Genomic DNA, 15,911 nt, shown 5'->3' on the forward strand with positions numbered 1-15,911 from the left:
ATTGTTTGGGTTTTTACCAAAATCTGGTTCAATTCCATGTCAACAGCTGCTTTAAAAATATTATTCCCACAAAAACATAACGTGTTCAATACTTATTTTCACCGCTGTATAACTGGATATACCATTTTAATTCTGTGTTTTTGCCAATTTATTCAAACAGTGGGAGTGGAGAAAGGAAGCATCAGGAAAAGGAGTGGGAGGGGTTGAGATCAGAAAATGTCACAAGCCCGATTTTTAAGCGGGTCGCCTGCACATAAGTGTCACAGTGCAAAACAATGGAACACAAGCGCTACCCTCCAGGCTATGTCTCAGATGTCAAATATGCATTTTGTCTGCCTCCACCTGACTTCTGGGGTGCAAATATCTGTGCTTTGTTGGCTGTTCTATTTATGCGTTGGAGCAAATAGTCAAACGAATTGTTTACTCACAACATTATAAGCGCATTCAGTGAAATACAAGGGAGGTATAAGGGATAATCCATCCAATAATGAAAATTGCCCCATCATTTGTTCTTCTCATGAGGTCTTAAAGCTTTATTACCTGTATTAGGGTGGTTTTAAACCTTTATTCATATTAGAATTTCTTTCTTCTGTTAAACACTAAAAGTAGATATTTTGAAGAATGTTGGTTGCTTTTTAAAAATAATTCTCTGGAAGTCAATGGGAACTATTAACAGGCATTTTTCTAAATATCTTCTTTGTGTTCAACAGAAAAAAGCAAAACAATGTCAAATAGGTTTTAAACAAGTGAAGAGTGAGTAAAAAATAATAAATAGGGACTGGACAAGGACTTCCTACTGAAATATACTTAGAGATTAAATATAAACAATATTATTACTGTTGTTATATTAAAAACACTGCAGAAAACTGGTCCAATCTATTTAACGAAAGATTATTTGGTAGTTTCTTACCTTCAGAAACAGCATATGAGCCATGATCAGTGATCTCCCCCAAGAGCTGAGCTTGTATTGGTCCGTCTGGCCTGTTTTCCATCTCTTGCATCCAGTGATTGGTAGATGAGTAGATGAAGAGTCCTAAGGTGCTGAGATAGAAGGACCAACCTGGAACCTAAAAAGGGTAGATATAAATAAAAACTGGTACACAGACATTGATCATGTCTAACTTCTATGAACTAGATGTTTGCACTGAGTTAATATTGTAATTAATTTCAGACTGAAACAGAACATTGGGTAACACTTTACAATAAGAGTCCATGAATAATGATGTGTTAATATGAATGAATTCTTGATATAATTTCTTGTGAATCATGTTGTAGTTAAAGTTAGTTTATTATTAGCTCATGCATTAACTTATCATTAATTTAAGGTAATGTTGAGTTTACATATTATTACGTCTTTATTCATGTACTATTATTGTAAAGTGTTACTGAATATTGTTATTAATATTGCCATATTAATATCTGCAGATAAATGCTTTTTTATGTTATCTTTATTGGTAAAAAAATGTCAATTAAATTAGCAGCGTACACTAGAAAACTATAGTAGATTTTTTTAATCATTATTTCTCTTTAGCAGCTTGCATTTGGAAAAATAAAATATACCCAAGTGGTCATACATACTGCTAAATGTCTTACTATCGCATACTGGCTGTTTTTTAATACCATCTTTCATTCGTATTGCAGTCAGCATAGCGTCGTAATCTTAAAAATAAACAAAGCAAATCAGCAAGTAGCAGAATCATCATGAGCTTTCTTTGGCACTGCTGCGAAAACTCTCTGGTGACCTTTCAGTGACCTTTCTCTAAAGAAAAAACAATTTGGCCAAATTAACAGGCTGCAAATTCTCAAACTGCAGGGCACCAAGCCATGATTTTTCCTGCAGTCTTCTGTTTGGTAGGCACAGCGAGCAGTGACACTGCTGTGAAACGGCATTATTGCTGTTTATTTGCCTATATACTTGTTTATGGAGAAATAGCTCCGCAGTCTCAGGAGATTTCCAACAGACACATCAAGATACAAAACATTTTGTTAGTCACTGAAATGAAATACTCTAAGGAGGAGAACCTGCCATGTGTATGCACTCGCTTCCACAGAGTGGGCAGTAAGATAATATATCTATCTATCTATCCATCCATCCATCCGTCCGTCCGTCCGTCCGTCCGTCTGCCTGTCTGTCTGTCTGTCTGGGCAATTAAATATTTTATATCCATTTACCCATCCATCAATTTATCCATCCATCCATCCATCCATCCATCCATCCATCCATCCATCCATCCATCCATCCATCCATCCATCCATCCATCCATCCATCATTCCATCATTCATTTGTCATCCATTTATTGTATGTCTATCCATCCATCTGTCTTTTTATCATACTGTAGATGCTAGACAATTATATAATTTCCATCTATTCATCCGTCCATCCATTCACCCCATCCATTCACACATCCATCCACTCATTCATCCATCCAGCCAGGCAGCCAGCCAGCCAGTCAGCCATCCATACATCCATTATTTGTCATTCATCCATCCATGCATCCATACAATGGATGGTGGACAATTAAATTTGATTTTTATCCACCCAACCCACCCACTCATCCACCCAAACATCAACCCATCCGTCCATCCATCCATCCATCCATCCATCCATCCATCCATCCATCCATCCATCCATCCATCCATCCATTTGTGAATCTATTGTATCTGTTTATCTGTCTGTCTTTTTTAACATGGGTGCTGAACACCTAAATTATATTTCCATCCATCCATCCATCCATCCATCCATCCATCCATCCATCCATCCATCAATACATTGTTCACTTGCTAACCATGAGTCCTCAAATGTAGCTCACAATTCTGTCATTCTATCTATTAATTCATTCATTCATTCATTTTCTTGTCAGCTTAGTCAAGAAATGACTAAGAATGAACCGCCAACTTATCCAGCAAGTTTTTTACACAACGGATGCCATTCCAGCCGCAACTCATCTCTGGGAAATCTATCTATTTATCTATTGTCAATTTCTTGTTCTTTCATCCATCCATTTATTTCATGTGAAACTGATACTGTATGATGCATGTAAAATGCACTATACAGAAATAGTCAAATAGTCACTTCTATTTCAATCGGCATCAATTCAAAAGTGAGGTGTGTTGCACATATTTAGTCAACATTTAGCCAACAACCCTATATACAGTACATTTCTGGAGATCGCAACTTGTGTAGCCAGAGGTACTTATGGTTGCATTTTGTCTTTAAAACGAATGCTACGAGGAGGTATGACGCCGTTCCTTTTTGTGCTAGCAGCTGACTGCTAGATGACATTACCACTGTTATCAGTTTGTTCAATGGTTTGCCGCATTTGTCGGTGGACTTGAGATGCAGAGAGGAATTGACCACAACGACAGGGTTTGAGTCTGGATAAGAACAGTTCTAGAAAGCAGGTAAGATAAAAAAAAAAGCCAAAAAAATAAAATATAGAAGTAAATAACAGGGTGAGAATGTGGTAAAATCTGAAAAAGTAGTAAAAATCAGGGGTTTCACATTTTTTGGATTGCTTTTCAAAACATTGTTGGTTGGGTTTAGGAAAGTGGGTGGTCTGGGTCAATCGGGGCTTTTGAAAACACTATTGATTGGGTTTAGTCCGTCGTCCTCTAATTCAGTCAGTAAATCAGTCGACAGCAGGATTTATGCGAGAATAGCAGGTGCGAATGGCACTAGTAATAGAAATTTGACATCTCAAAAAGCGTACACAGTGGATTCGCGAAAACCAAAACTCGAAAACTATTTGGTGCTCTTCAGAAATGTATGTAGGGGTAATGTTTTCAGAATAAGCCTGGGCTGTGTTTAGCTTCCTGGATATTAATGACATTATAAGTTGCTAGACAATTAATCAATCAATCAATCAATCAATCAATCAATCAATCAATCAATCAATCATAATTTCCACCTCAAAAGTTGATTATTTTCAAATTATAATCCTAATTTTGTACTTTCCATTTGGAAAACCAATAAAAACATAAATAAATAGATATTTTGCCAATCTCAATTTAGTTTTGAATGTTACGTAAAGTCCATTAGCTTACAAACATGCTAGCAACAAACTTTACAGAGAGTCACATGTTTTTCTCGTAAAGAAAATAGCTTTGGTGCAGTATCAATAAAAAAACTACCAAAAAAAGAGGTATGGTGTATTTTAACAAAGATTTACTAGGAGAAAGTGAGAATGAAAGTTCTTGTCTGCTAATCGCAGTTCCTCATATCTGCCTATTATCCGAGAAAGAAGGATTGTTCTGATGCTGAGTCACATTTGATGAGCTTAACAAATAACATTTATCAGCTGTTTATTATGATTCATTCAATGACACTCTACAGTCAAATGTGCATCTCTCTCACTCTCTGAGTCACATCCAAATTAATTACACAGATCTTTTAGGGCTTCTTATTGTTTGCTCCACTTCCAGTGAATCTTTCATTCAAAGTTCTGCTTCTGCCACCATCCCTTGTTCAATAATGCAGTGTTCTGGCCCACGATGATGCAACTTTTTCTACATGAGGTGACGGACTGGCAGAAAATGAATATATGCACATGACTCTTTTTTTAAACAGCAGCGGCTATACGCACATTGACATATGCTGCTGAGAACACGTGCCACATCTGAAAGAGGGAAAACAGGAGGGAAGGACGGAACAAAGAGAGAGTGGGCAGATGGCATTTCAGATCGAGTTATGGCTACGTGGCATTGCGGAAAGTCCCTGTTGTTGGTCAGGCTCTGTTTGAAAGGGTAGACGGGTCACTCGGGGAGACAGTAAACGGCTTTTTAAGAAGAATGATGCAGATTTGTGCTGACACACAAACGGAAACAAGAGGGTTTTTTGTATGTTTGGAAATAGGACAGTGCCGCGTGGAAGTCCTAAGAGAGGTTTTAATTATGAAGAAAACGAGAGGCTGTTTTTTTTTCCCCTCTCATTTTCATGTATGGCTGTATTTTGTCAAGCAGGGTGCTTTCTTATTTAAAACCATATTCATATTTAAAGGCCAATTGAACCCCAGCTGCTCATCACCATTACTTCAGATGTTCTTCACTACAGATCTCAGACTCCAGAGTGGTTGAATTATGCGGGAGGAAAACAACAACAAAAACATCTCAGAAACGACCAAACTCCAAAAATTAAAGTTAAAAAAAAAATGTATCTATTAACTACCAGTCGCTGGAATATTTAGTAGATATTTAGCAGATCACCTGTATAAACAAAATGGGTAGATCTTATTGGATCTGTTCATAGGACAAAAGCTTATTGACTCAAATGATCCATTCAGAGTGAGTCTGCATGTAATGACTCATTGGTTCATACTATCTGTTCGGAGTGAGTCTACAGTTAACGACTCACTGATTCCATTGATCTGTTCAGAGTGAGTCTATAGGTAACTACTCACTGATTCAATTTCACTTGTCAGAGTGTTTCGTAAAGTCTCGCTGATTCAAATAATCTGTTCAGAGCTACATAGGCTCATTCTGAAAAAAATTCTGAAGATCGCAAATTATGTAGCCTGAGATACGTATAGCTGCATTTCATCTTTAAAATGAACACTATGGGTTGGTATCATGCCGCTCCTTTTCACCCTATATCAGCTGACCATACTTCCGTATGGATGGTTTTCCTGCTGTTACCAGTTTGTCTGGTTAGCTCACTATGTACGTCGGCAGACTTAAAACACAAAGAGAAGTTGACCATGACAACAGGGTTTGAGTTCGGTGAAGAACGGTTCCAGAAAGCCTGAAATCTGAAAACATGGTAAAAATCAGACGAGCGCTTTTCTTTTTCTGTATTGCTTTTTTAAAACTGTCAGTTGGGTTTAGGGAAGGGGGTGATCAGGTTAATCAGTGCTTGAAAACACTATTGATTGGGTTAAGGGAAGGAGGAGGGTGGGTCAGTCTATTGCTCAGTCAGTCGACAGCAGCCTCTGGTGGATTTGTGTGAGAACAGCAGGTGTGAATGGCACTGAATTTGTGAATGGCAAATTTGAAATCTAAAAAAAATGTGGATTCGCAAAAAAAAGAAAAGAAAAAAAAACTTAGCTCCTGGGCCATATTTGGTGCTCTCTAGAAATATGTATAGTGGTACATTTTCAGAAGGAGTCTGAGTTGGTTCAGTGTGAGTTTCTAGATAAAGACCAGCTGATACAAATGATCTGTTCAAAGTGAGTCTACAGCTAATGACTCACTGATTCAGTTGAACTTGTCAGAGTGAGTCTCTAGATAAGAACTCCCTGAAACAAATAATCTGGTCAGAGTTAGTCTGCACTATAAAAATATAATAGTTTTCCATATATTGGGATTTTGGTCTTAATTCTTTCCATAAAGCAATTCTTAACTGTAAATCAAAGTGATCGCACAAAATGGAAACAGTTAACAACTCACTGAATCTTATTATTAGGTCAGATTAAGCTTATATGTAACAGAGGCCAGTTAGTGAAGTGCTGTGCAGGTAAACCTCATCCTCTGAACCCGAAACGCTGCTCTAGCGAAAGATGCTAGAGTCCATGGCCTTCAGCCTCCATGTTACAGCAATAGGCTCCCATGCGGAGAATCGCTAGTTTGATCCTAGCTTGGAGTGGGTTGGGTGGTGTAGGACTGGTGGGTTACATTGGTGCTGTGACCCAGATGGGAGTGAGGTTCAGGGGGGTGAGTGTAACAAAGGCAAGCTAGCGAGGTGCTGTGTGGTTAAACCATACTTCTGTGAACCTAAAAAGGTGCTCTAGAGACAGACGCTAAAGGCCATGATCTTTAGCCTCATTGTTAAAGAAACCGACTCCCATCCAGAGAATCCTCAGTTCGATCCCAGCTCAAAGCAGGTTGGTTGGTGTAGGACCGGTGGGTTACATTGGTGTCGTGACCCGAGTGGGAGTCAGGTTAAGGAGGTTGAATGTAACAGAAGCCAGCTAGTGAAGTGCTGTGCAGGTAAACCTCACTCTTCTGAACCCGAAAAGGGTGGTCAAGAGACAAACGCTAGCCATGGTCTTTAGCCTCCTTGTTAGAACAACCGAATCCCATGTGGAGAGTTGCTGATTCAGAGCGGGTTGGGTGGTACTGGACCATTGGATTACATATAGTTAGACTATATACTAAAGTAATGACAGTTCACAATTACGTTATCACTAGTTATAGTGTAGACTATCCCTATGATTACTAGTGTATGAGAAGTTTTTATTTATAATACAATATTACATTGTTTTGGTATATACAAGCATTAGTAAACATACTAGTATATGCATCAGTACTTTGAAAATCAAGTGTACTTTCCCTTAAAAAAAAAAAAAAAAAAAAAATATATATATATATATATATATATATATATATATATATATATATATATATATATATATATATATATATGTGTGGATGTTTCATCCACTCTATTCTAATTAACTAAGATTAATTAGAATTAGAATAATTAATTAGAATAATTACAATTAATTAGAATTAGAATTAATTAGAATTAATTAGAATAGAGTAAGATATTCTAATTAACGGCTTTAAGAAAGGCCACTCAACTGAGACTGCCCTGCTCTCGGTCGTGGAGGATCTCAGACTGGCTAAAGCAGACTCTAAATCATCAGTCCTCATTTTGCTGGACTTGTCAGCTGCTTTTGACACTGTCAACCACCAGATCCTGCTATCTACGCTTGAGTCACTGGGCGTTGCGGGCACTGTTATACAATGGTTCAGATCTTACCTCTCTGATAGGTCATTCAGGGTGTCTTGGAGGGGAGAGGTGTCCAACCTACAGCATCTAAACACTGGGGTACCTCAAGGCTCTGTTCTTGGGCCACTTCTCTTCTCCATCTACACGTCATCTCTAGGACCAGTCATCCAGAGACATGGATTCTCCTACCACTGCTATGCTGATGATACCCAGCTATACCTCTCTTTTCATCCTGATGATCCCTCCGTTCCAGCTCGCATCTCAGCCTGCCTGTTGGATATTTCACACTGGATGAAAGATCATCATCTTCAGCTGAACCTCGCAAAAACGGAAATGCTTGTAGTTTCTGCCAACCCGACTCTATACCATAACTTTTCAATCCAGATGGATGGGGCAACCATTACTGCATCCAAAATGGTGAAAAGCCTTGGAGTAACGATTGATGACCAACTAAACTTCTCTGACCACATTTCTAGAACTGCTCGATCGTGCAGATTCGCACTCTATAACATCAGAAAGATCCGACCCTTCTTATCTGAACATGCAGCTCAACTCCTTGTTCAAGCTCTTGTTCTCTCCAAACTGGATTACTGCAACTCTCTACTAGCTGGGCTTCCAGCTAACTCTATCAAGCCTCTACAACTGCTCCAGAATGCAGCAGCACGAGTGGTCTTCAATGAACCTAAACGAGCACATGTCACTCCGCTGCTAGTCCGTTTGCACTGGCTGCCAGTTGCTGCTCGCATCAAATTCAAAGCTCTGATGTTTGCCTATAAAGCGACTTCTGGCCTTGCTCCTTCTTACCTGCTCTCACTTCTGCAGATCTATGTGCCCTCCAGAAACTTGCGTTCTGTGAATGAACGTCGCCTCGTGGTTCCATCCCAAAGAGGGAAGAAATCACTTTCCCGAACTCTTGCATTTAATCTGCCCAGTTGGTGGATTGAACTGCCTAACTGCATCAGAACAGCAGAGTCATTCACTATTTTCAAGAAACGACTAAAAACTAAACTATTTAGTCTCCACCACTTCACTTCCTAATATGCAATTGCCTCTCTGGATATCACACTAACTGTACCCAAAAAAAAAAAAAGTACTAATACTTTCCTCCTTAGACTTTACAGACCTGAAACTTGCCTATAGCACTTATTCATTGTTGCTCTTATAGTTGTGTAAGTTGCTTCATTGTCCTCATTTGTAAGTCGCTTTGGATAAAAGCGTCTGCTAAATGACTAAATGTAAATGTAAATGTAACTATGAAATTCAGTTGCAAAGTTACTTATAGTATAGAGGAGCATCAAAATAAAGTGTTACCAAGATTTTTCTCTTAAAAATCCTTGGCTTTAAACATCAAATAACACTGCAATTGCAGTTTGCTCTCCTAATTACTCATTTATTAATTGCTGCAATGTACAATCAGCATTTGCTTTTCACTGCTGTCTGCAAGCCTATCTGAAGTCACCTGTGACCTATTTTTAGGTTAGTGACCTATCATAGATCCAAGTGAGATTTCTGGGCCTTGTTCTCAGGAGAAAAAACACAGATCTCGATAGGCTCTCAGCTTAGTCTCATTACTATCTAGGACAAACATTTGAGATCTCATTTGTGACTTAGCCTTCCTTTGGGAATCTTTTATGTTGCCAGTGCTTGCATTCATAGAGCCAACATATAGCCAGAAAGCGTAAGAAGTATTTTCATGCCCATAATTTTCAGGCCACAGAAACATGAAGATAAACATATGGTGTATGGTTATTTCATAAGTTGCTAATAAGGATTTATGTAGCACGCTCAGGTGTAGTAACACCAGGCGGTACACTCATACATCACAGAGTGATTAAGTGTGTCATCCTCCATCCCCCGACCTTGATGAGGGGAAACTATCAGGCACATGAAGGGGCCACAGTTTGTGTTTGAATGAAATATTAAACGACGCCTCCACGGACGCAGCCTCGCAAAACAACTGTACATTTTTGTCTTCTCTCTGTTGCCTGTGCTTGTTTGTGTGTGAAAGTATCATTCAGATGTTAGTGGCACAGTTTGAGTCTGTTCTCCCTTGCACATGTTGGAAGGAGTTTGTGTTTCTTGTTTGTATCAGATGCTGAAACTTTCGAGTGTGTGTGTGTGTGTTCCCTTACGGGAGGAGCAGTGGAGGGGAGACAGATGGTCTATCTCAGGACCATCCAAATGTAGATTAAATATTAAAGATTTATTTGAAATCTTCATGATGATATAAAAATAGATAGAGGTTGGAATGAGCAAACACCTGTTTATGGCCTGCTTCGCTTTTTCTTCACTGACGTGAGAAAGTCATATGGGAAATAAACTTGCCATGATAAAACGTCACGATTAGGCTTTGATACAATTAGCTAATGCATTAGGTACCGCGAAAAAACATATACCCATTATTATATGTAATTTCTGCATGTTCAATTCTAATATTTAAAATTGTATAAGTAAAAAAAAAAAATAAATCAACAGCAAATAGATATATTAGTCTATGCTATTATAATATAGATGCAACACTTAGCATTTTCTAATCAAGATGTGATTAGCATGATTTCAAGAAAATGTAACTATTTTTACTATATAACTATATGTATATATTATGTCTTTTTTTAAGTCAACAAAAATATGGTGTGTTTTACAACATAGGCTCATTCTGAAAACGTGGCCCTATATACGTTTCTGGAGATTGCGAATTATGTGGCCAGTGGTATGTATGGCTGCATTTCACTTTTAAAATGAATGATAAGGGGTGGTATGATTCTCTTCCTTTTCATGCTTTCCAGCTGACTGATTACCTCCATATTGATGGCTTTCCCACTGTTACCAGTTTGTCCCATTAGCTCGCCATGCATTTTGGTGGATTTGAGACGCAGAGAGGAGTTGACCACGGCGACAGGATTCGAGTCCAGTGGAGAACGATTCCAGAAAGCAGGTAAGACAAAAACAGAATCCCAAACAGTAAATAACAGGGTGAGATTGTGGTAAAAATTGAAAAGGGTGGGCAGGTCAATCAGAACAATTGGTAGGGTTTAGAGAAGGATCTGTCGGGGTCAGCGACCTCTGGTGGGATTACGTGATGACAGCAGATGTGAATGGCACTCATGAAGTATAAATCAGGCTTAAGAAGGTCATTGGTTTGCGTCCTGGCTGAGCCAATTGACATTTCTGTGTGGAGTTTGCATGTGCTCTGATTTCCCCCACAGTCCAAACACATGCGGTATAGGTGAATTGAATTAACTAAATTGGCCGTAGTGTCAGTGTGTGAATGAGTGTGTATGGATGTTTCTCCGTACTTGGTTGCAGCTAAAAGGGCATCTGTTGTGTAAAACATATGCAGGATAAGTAGGCGGTTCATTTCACTGTGACAATTCCTTATAAAAAAAAGGGACTAAGCCAAAGTAAAATGAATGAATGAATGAATGAATGAATGAATGAAAACAATACTGCCATTTCCTCTGCTTAACTATTTCTATTTTAACTTCTTTATATACGTTTCTGGAGATTGCGAATTATATAGCCAGTGGTATGTATTAGGGTTGGGCATCTAAGCTATAATGCCGATCCGATACGCATCTCGATACAAAGAATACGATCCGATATATTAGCGATACATTTGTGACATATTGCGATGCAACACGATACGATTCACACCCATATCACGATACGATGCGATATTTCAGCACTAACTAATTAAATCAAGTTTATGAGATTATGTAAAAGAGGATGCTGTGCCATTGAATGAGTTTGATTATTTATAAACCAAGCAAAACCAAGACTTTTTTTTACAAACTGGCTTTTCTCTCAGAGCCAGAGTGTCAGTTTACAGTAGAGGGCCATTTTAGAACATATAGCACATATTATTTAAGTATTTTCAAGATAAACAGAATGTATAAGTGCAATATATATTAAAAAAATATGTATATATTTGCACTCTTTCAACATAAATAAAATTAGCATTGCACAACAAGAATTGTGATTTAACTTTTCAACTATGAAAACAAGTTTTACAAAGATATATTTTGCCACTGAATATTCAAAACTTAAGGTTGTGAACTAGCAGTGTTATGCTGCTTTGAAACATCACTGTCACTGTAAACAACAGGCTAATAAAAATATAACAAACCAGCAATCTTCTTGCTGTGAGGTGGTCAAACTACCCACTGTGCCACCGTGACACCCAATTATTTTTATCATTATTATTATTAATATTATTATTATTATAATTAAATAAAAATTAACAGGAGGAGGTGTTTAAAACCTTCGTTCTCCGTGACACTAGGCTGAATATCTTTGCAGATGAACAATGCAATAGCATTCGTTATTGGCGTAGAGCGAGCAGAACTGTTGCGCATGGAAAAAAAAAAAAACTTGCAATGCTTTTCTCACCACTTTTGGAGCTGGTTGAAGCAGTGCGAAAGCCGGGGATGCAGAAACACTGGAAGATGCTTCCACAACAACACCGTGGCGCCGCTTCAAGTGAGATATAGTCATACTGCCCGCGTATTTACAGATGGGCGGCACATTTTGCAAATTGCATCTGTCCTGTCATGTCGTCCATCCTTAAATCCATAATGTTGCTGGCCATACTTTAGATTTAAAACTCAGTGGGGAATAAAATGTTTGTTTTGCTTTTCGCGCTTTCTGAGGGCGCACCACTAGCTTCATCCGCACACCTGATACACTGAGTTGTAGTGTGTGCACATCCGCAAATCCGTTGCTAAGGCTTACTTTATGTAGGTCGATTAAATTATGCGCCAAAAACAGGTTGACAACACTTGTTAATAAATAAAAAATACATTCTATATTAAAAATATAAGCTGTATCTCGGAAAAATCGATGCATCTCGCAAAAACCGATGCATCTCGATTTGCTTCCAAAATTTCATTCATCCTCTGCTGCTCAACCGATGCACTCGCATCGTGAACGCGCATAACCGCGTATCGATACATATCGGTTAATCTTCCCATCCCTAGTATGTATGGCTGCATTTCACTTTTAAAATGAATGATAAGGGGTGGTATGATGCTGTTCCTTTTCATGCCTTCCAGCTGACTGATTACCTCCATATTGATGGCTTTTCCACTGTTACCAGTTTGTTCCATTAGCTTACCATGCATGTTGGTGGACTTGAGACGCAGAGAGGAGTTGACCACGGCGACAGGATTCGAGTCCAGTGAAGAACGAATCCAGAAAGCAGGTAAGACAAAAACAGAATCCCTTAAAAACATAAAATAAACAAGTAAATAACAGGGTGAGAATGTGGTAAAAATTGAAAAGGGTGAGCAGGTCAATCAGAACAATTGGTAGGGTTTAGAGAAGGAGGAGAGTGGGTCTGTCGATCAGTCAGTCAGTCTGTCAGTAAGTCGACAGCGACCTCTGGTGGGATTACGTGATAACAGCAGACGTGAATGGCACTCATGAGAGAAATTTGAGATCTAAAAAGCGTACACAGTGGCCTCTGGTGGATTCCCGAAAACAAAAACTGCAAAAAAAACGTCGCTCCTAGGATATATTTGGTGCTCTCTAAAAATGTATATAAGGCTACGTTTTCAGAATGAGCCTGGGTTGGCGTTTTACCTTGCACTTTCAGAAATAAGGGTGTGTTCCACATCCAACATCAAAACCTTCATTATATAAAAGTTGTTTTTAATTTTTTTCATTGCCATAATGGTCTTTTAATTTATAATTTGATTTCTTAACATTTTCAATACTGCCATCCCCTCTGCTTAACTATTTCTGTGATTTTGTGAAAATATTGACATGCACTTATAAAGTAAAATAAAGTATGCACTTTACAGCTCACTTTAGGACTGTGTTAAAGAGTCAAAGACACTGAGTGACATCACCAACTACAAGTCTGGCATGCATAACAGCAAGCATAATGCATAATAAGACTGTTGCCATGTAAACAAACCCTTAGTTTCCAATTAGTTTGACCTGTGCCTGATTTAGTTAACTGTGTTTGCTCTTTTTATAAATATGCATGTGTTTTCAATTGTGTTTGTCAGTACTTGTCATAATACATAACATGTAAAGTATTTTGTTGTATTTTCTGTGCGTGATTATAACAACACAAATGTGACACATAAAGAATTTTGACATGACAGTGATTAGCCACAGCCTTGTGCCTACAACTGAATTACAACACTGTTCATATTCATGTATGCAGACTTCAGACATTATCTAAGTAGATTTCATGATATCTAATAAATGTTAACTGACCAAACTTTATTGCAAAATGTTACTGGCATACTGGCATTTCAGTGGAACAGAATAAAGATTACATTTCTTATCATCCAGAAGGCAGCTATTGCTCATAATAGCCATCTCACATTCTGCTGTCAAAACTTGATGATGAAATTGGGCAGAAAAGTGAATTTTCCATCTGAATATAGTGCAATATCTCTCTTAAAACTGGAAATGTCCAATTATTACGTTAACAGGCTGTTTATATTTGATCAAATATTACTAGAGTGTAAATCAAGTTGATTCAATCATATAAAGAATATAGGGTAACACTTTTAGGGTAATATTGAAGATGGTGTTTATGAGACAGCCGTGAAACCTTTGTAATTATGACATGACACACGACACATGTCATGAATATAAATGAGATTTCACACATGCTTATGACAATTGTCATTAAACTTTCCTGTTTGACAAAGACTTCAACACATGAACTGGGTTTTATTTCAAATTTTTACTGGCTTTTAAGTTTGTAAAAGTTTTTTTTTTATTATTATTTACTTTTTTAAAGTAAATTAAATTAGTATTATTTACTAATTTAATTTCATTACTTTTTTTTCTTTTTTTTTTACTAGTTTTTCCCTTTGACTTATTCTTGTTGTTTGTGGTTTTTAGCAATTGTTAAGCACATTCATCAACCCGGTTTGTTTGTATTTGTGCTCCTGAGACCCTGCCCATTGACTTGTGTCCTCTGTAGTGAACCTTGTGTTTCATGAATTTTCTATGGATTTTTTTAGCTACATTGTCAAGTCCTATTGTACTGTGCAAAGGACATCCTGTTAAATTGTTTGTGGTTCAAAATATCATCCTTTTTTAAATGTCCACTACAGTGGACACCAGGACCATCCTAATGTACTTATTGACTGCATGTTGTAAAGGGCAGAACTGAAGCAGAAAGGATTATTCATAAGATTGTTGAGGAAGACTCTGACTTAAAAGTCTGAAAATGAGACAATTAGAGAATTAGAGACAATTAGAGAATGACAATAAGTTTTAAACCATTTTTATGTTGATTTTGTTTTGGATTTACATCACTTCTTTATTTATTTATTTATTTATTTATTATTTTTTAGTTCGGCTCTCGTTCAGACAAACTTGTTCCAGGAATTTCAATACAAAAGGAAAAAATGCCTTTTGTTTTGTTATTGTTACATTAATGTTTGATTAATATCTCTTTACAGTCATATCCTGTAGAGTTTTGTTGTCTGAGTTTGGCAGTCATTTCGAACTAAAATGGTCCTGCATGTTTTTATAGCATTTTACAGCATGTCCACAACAGTGGACATGCTGTAAAATTAAAAATAAAAACAAAATGTTAAAACTCTAAATTGTAGAGTTTTTTTTAAACGCAAAGAATGTAGGAAATCACACAAAAAACAACAGCAAAAAAAAAAAATAAATAAAAAGTTTTCTTCAGGTGGATATAAATAAACTGTCATTTTCATCAGGTATCCTCTGCTCAGTTATGTCAATTTTAATAAAAAGGTAATGTTGTTTGAGAGAGATTTCTTTGTTTTGACAACTTGACATAATAATACATCATAACATGTCTTTGTCGTGACAAATTGACATTACCAAAACATAATAACTAGTAATAAATCTGTCATGATTGTTAAAAGACTACTATAAATGGATCATGATTTTCACAACAGCATCATTAATAACTTTCTTGACAACAACAGTGGCACACATTTAATGTCATTTAATCTTAATGACACTGTTATAAAACTATTTGACAGAATATAGACACTTACACAACATTTTTAATAATACTTTAAATTGGTTGCATTGAAAAAAGTGATCAGAATTAGATTGGCACTTAAGAATAAAAATCCTTTATAACTAGTTAATAATCCATTAATAAACTTAGTTAATGAGTTAGAAATGACTTGTTTAATAAAAGTTAATAGTTTGTTAATTATGTAAAACTGTGCCTTCTATATGGCCAATAGATAACTTACAAGCGGTTAGTTAACAAGTTCCTAACTTAGTTCTT

At 37.1% G+C, this 15,911-nt stretch overlaps 1 protein-coding gene across 1 annotated transcript in view; it reads right to left on the minus strand.

Moving 5' to 3' along the window:
• Positions 1-209: 209 nt before the first annotated feature.
• LOC147834035 (cholinephosphotransferase 1-like) overlaps positions 210-15,911 on the minus strand; it is a 67,447-nt gene continuing 51,745 nt past the window's right edge. Inside the window, exons 2-4 of the mRNA XM_087280957.1 lie at positions 12,780-12,886; positions 911-1,067; positions 210-247 (exon numbers count right to left, since the gene is read on the minus strand). Coding sequence (XP_087137083.1) covers positions 210-247; positions 911-1,067; positions 12,780-12,886 — 302 coding nt within the window. The remainder of the gene's footprint in view (positions 248-910; positions 1,068-12,779; positions 12,887-15,911) is intronic.

This window comes from Danio rerio, chromosome 14 (assembly GCF_052040795.2).
Source record: "Danio rerio strain M-AB ecotype USA chromosome 14, GRCz13ab, whole genome shotgun sequence".
In the NCBI taxonomy this organism is placed as follows: Eukaryota; Metazoa; Chordata; class Actinopteri; order Cypriniformes; family Danionidae; genus Danio; species Danio rerio.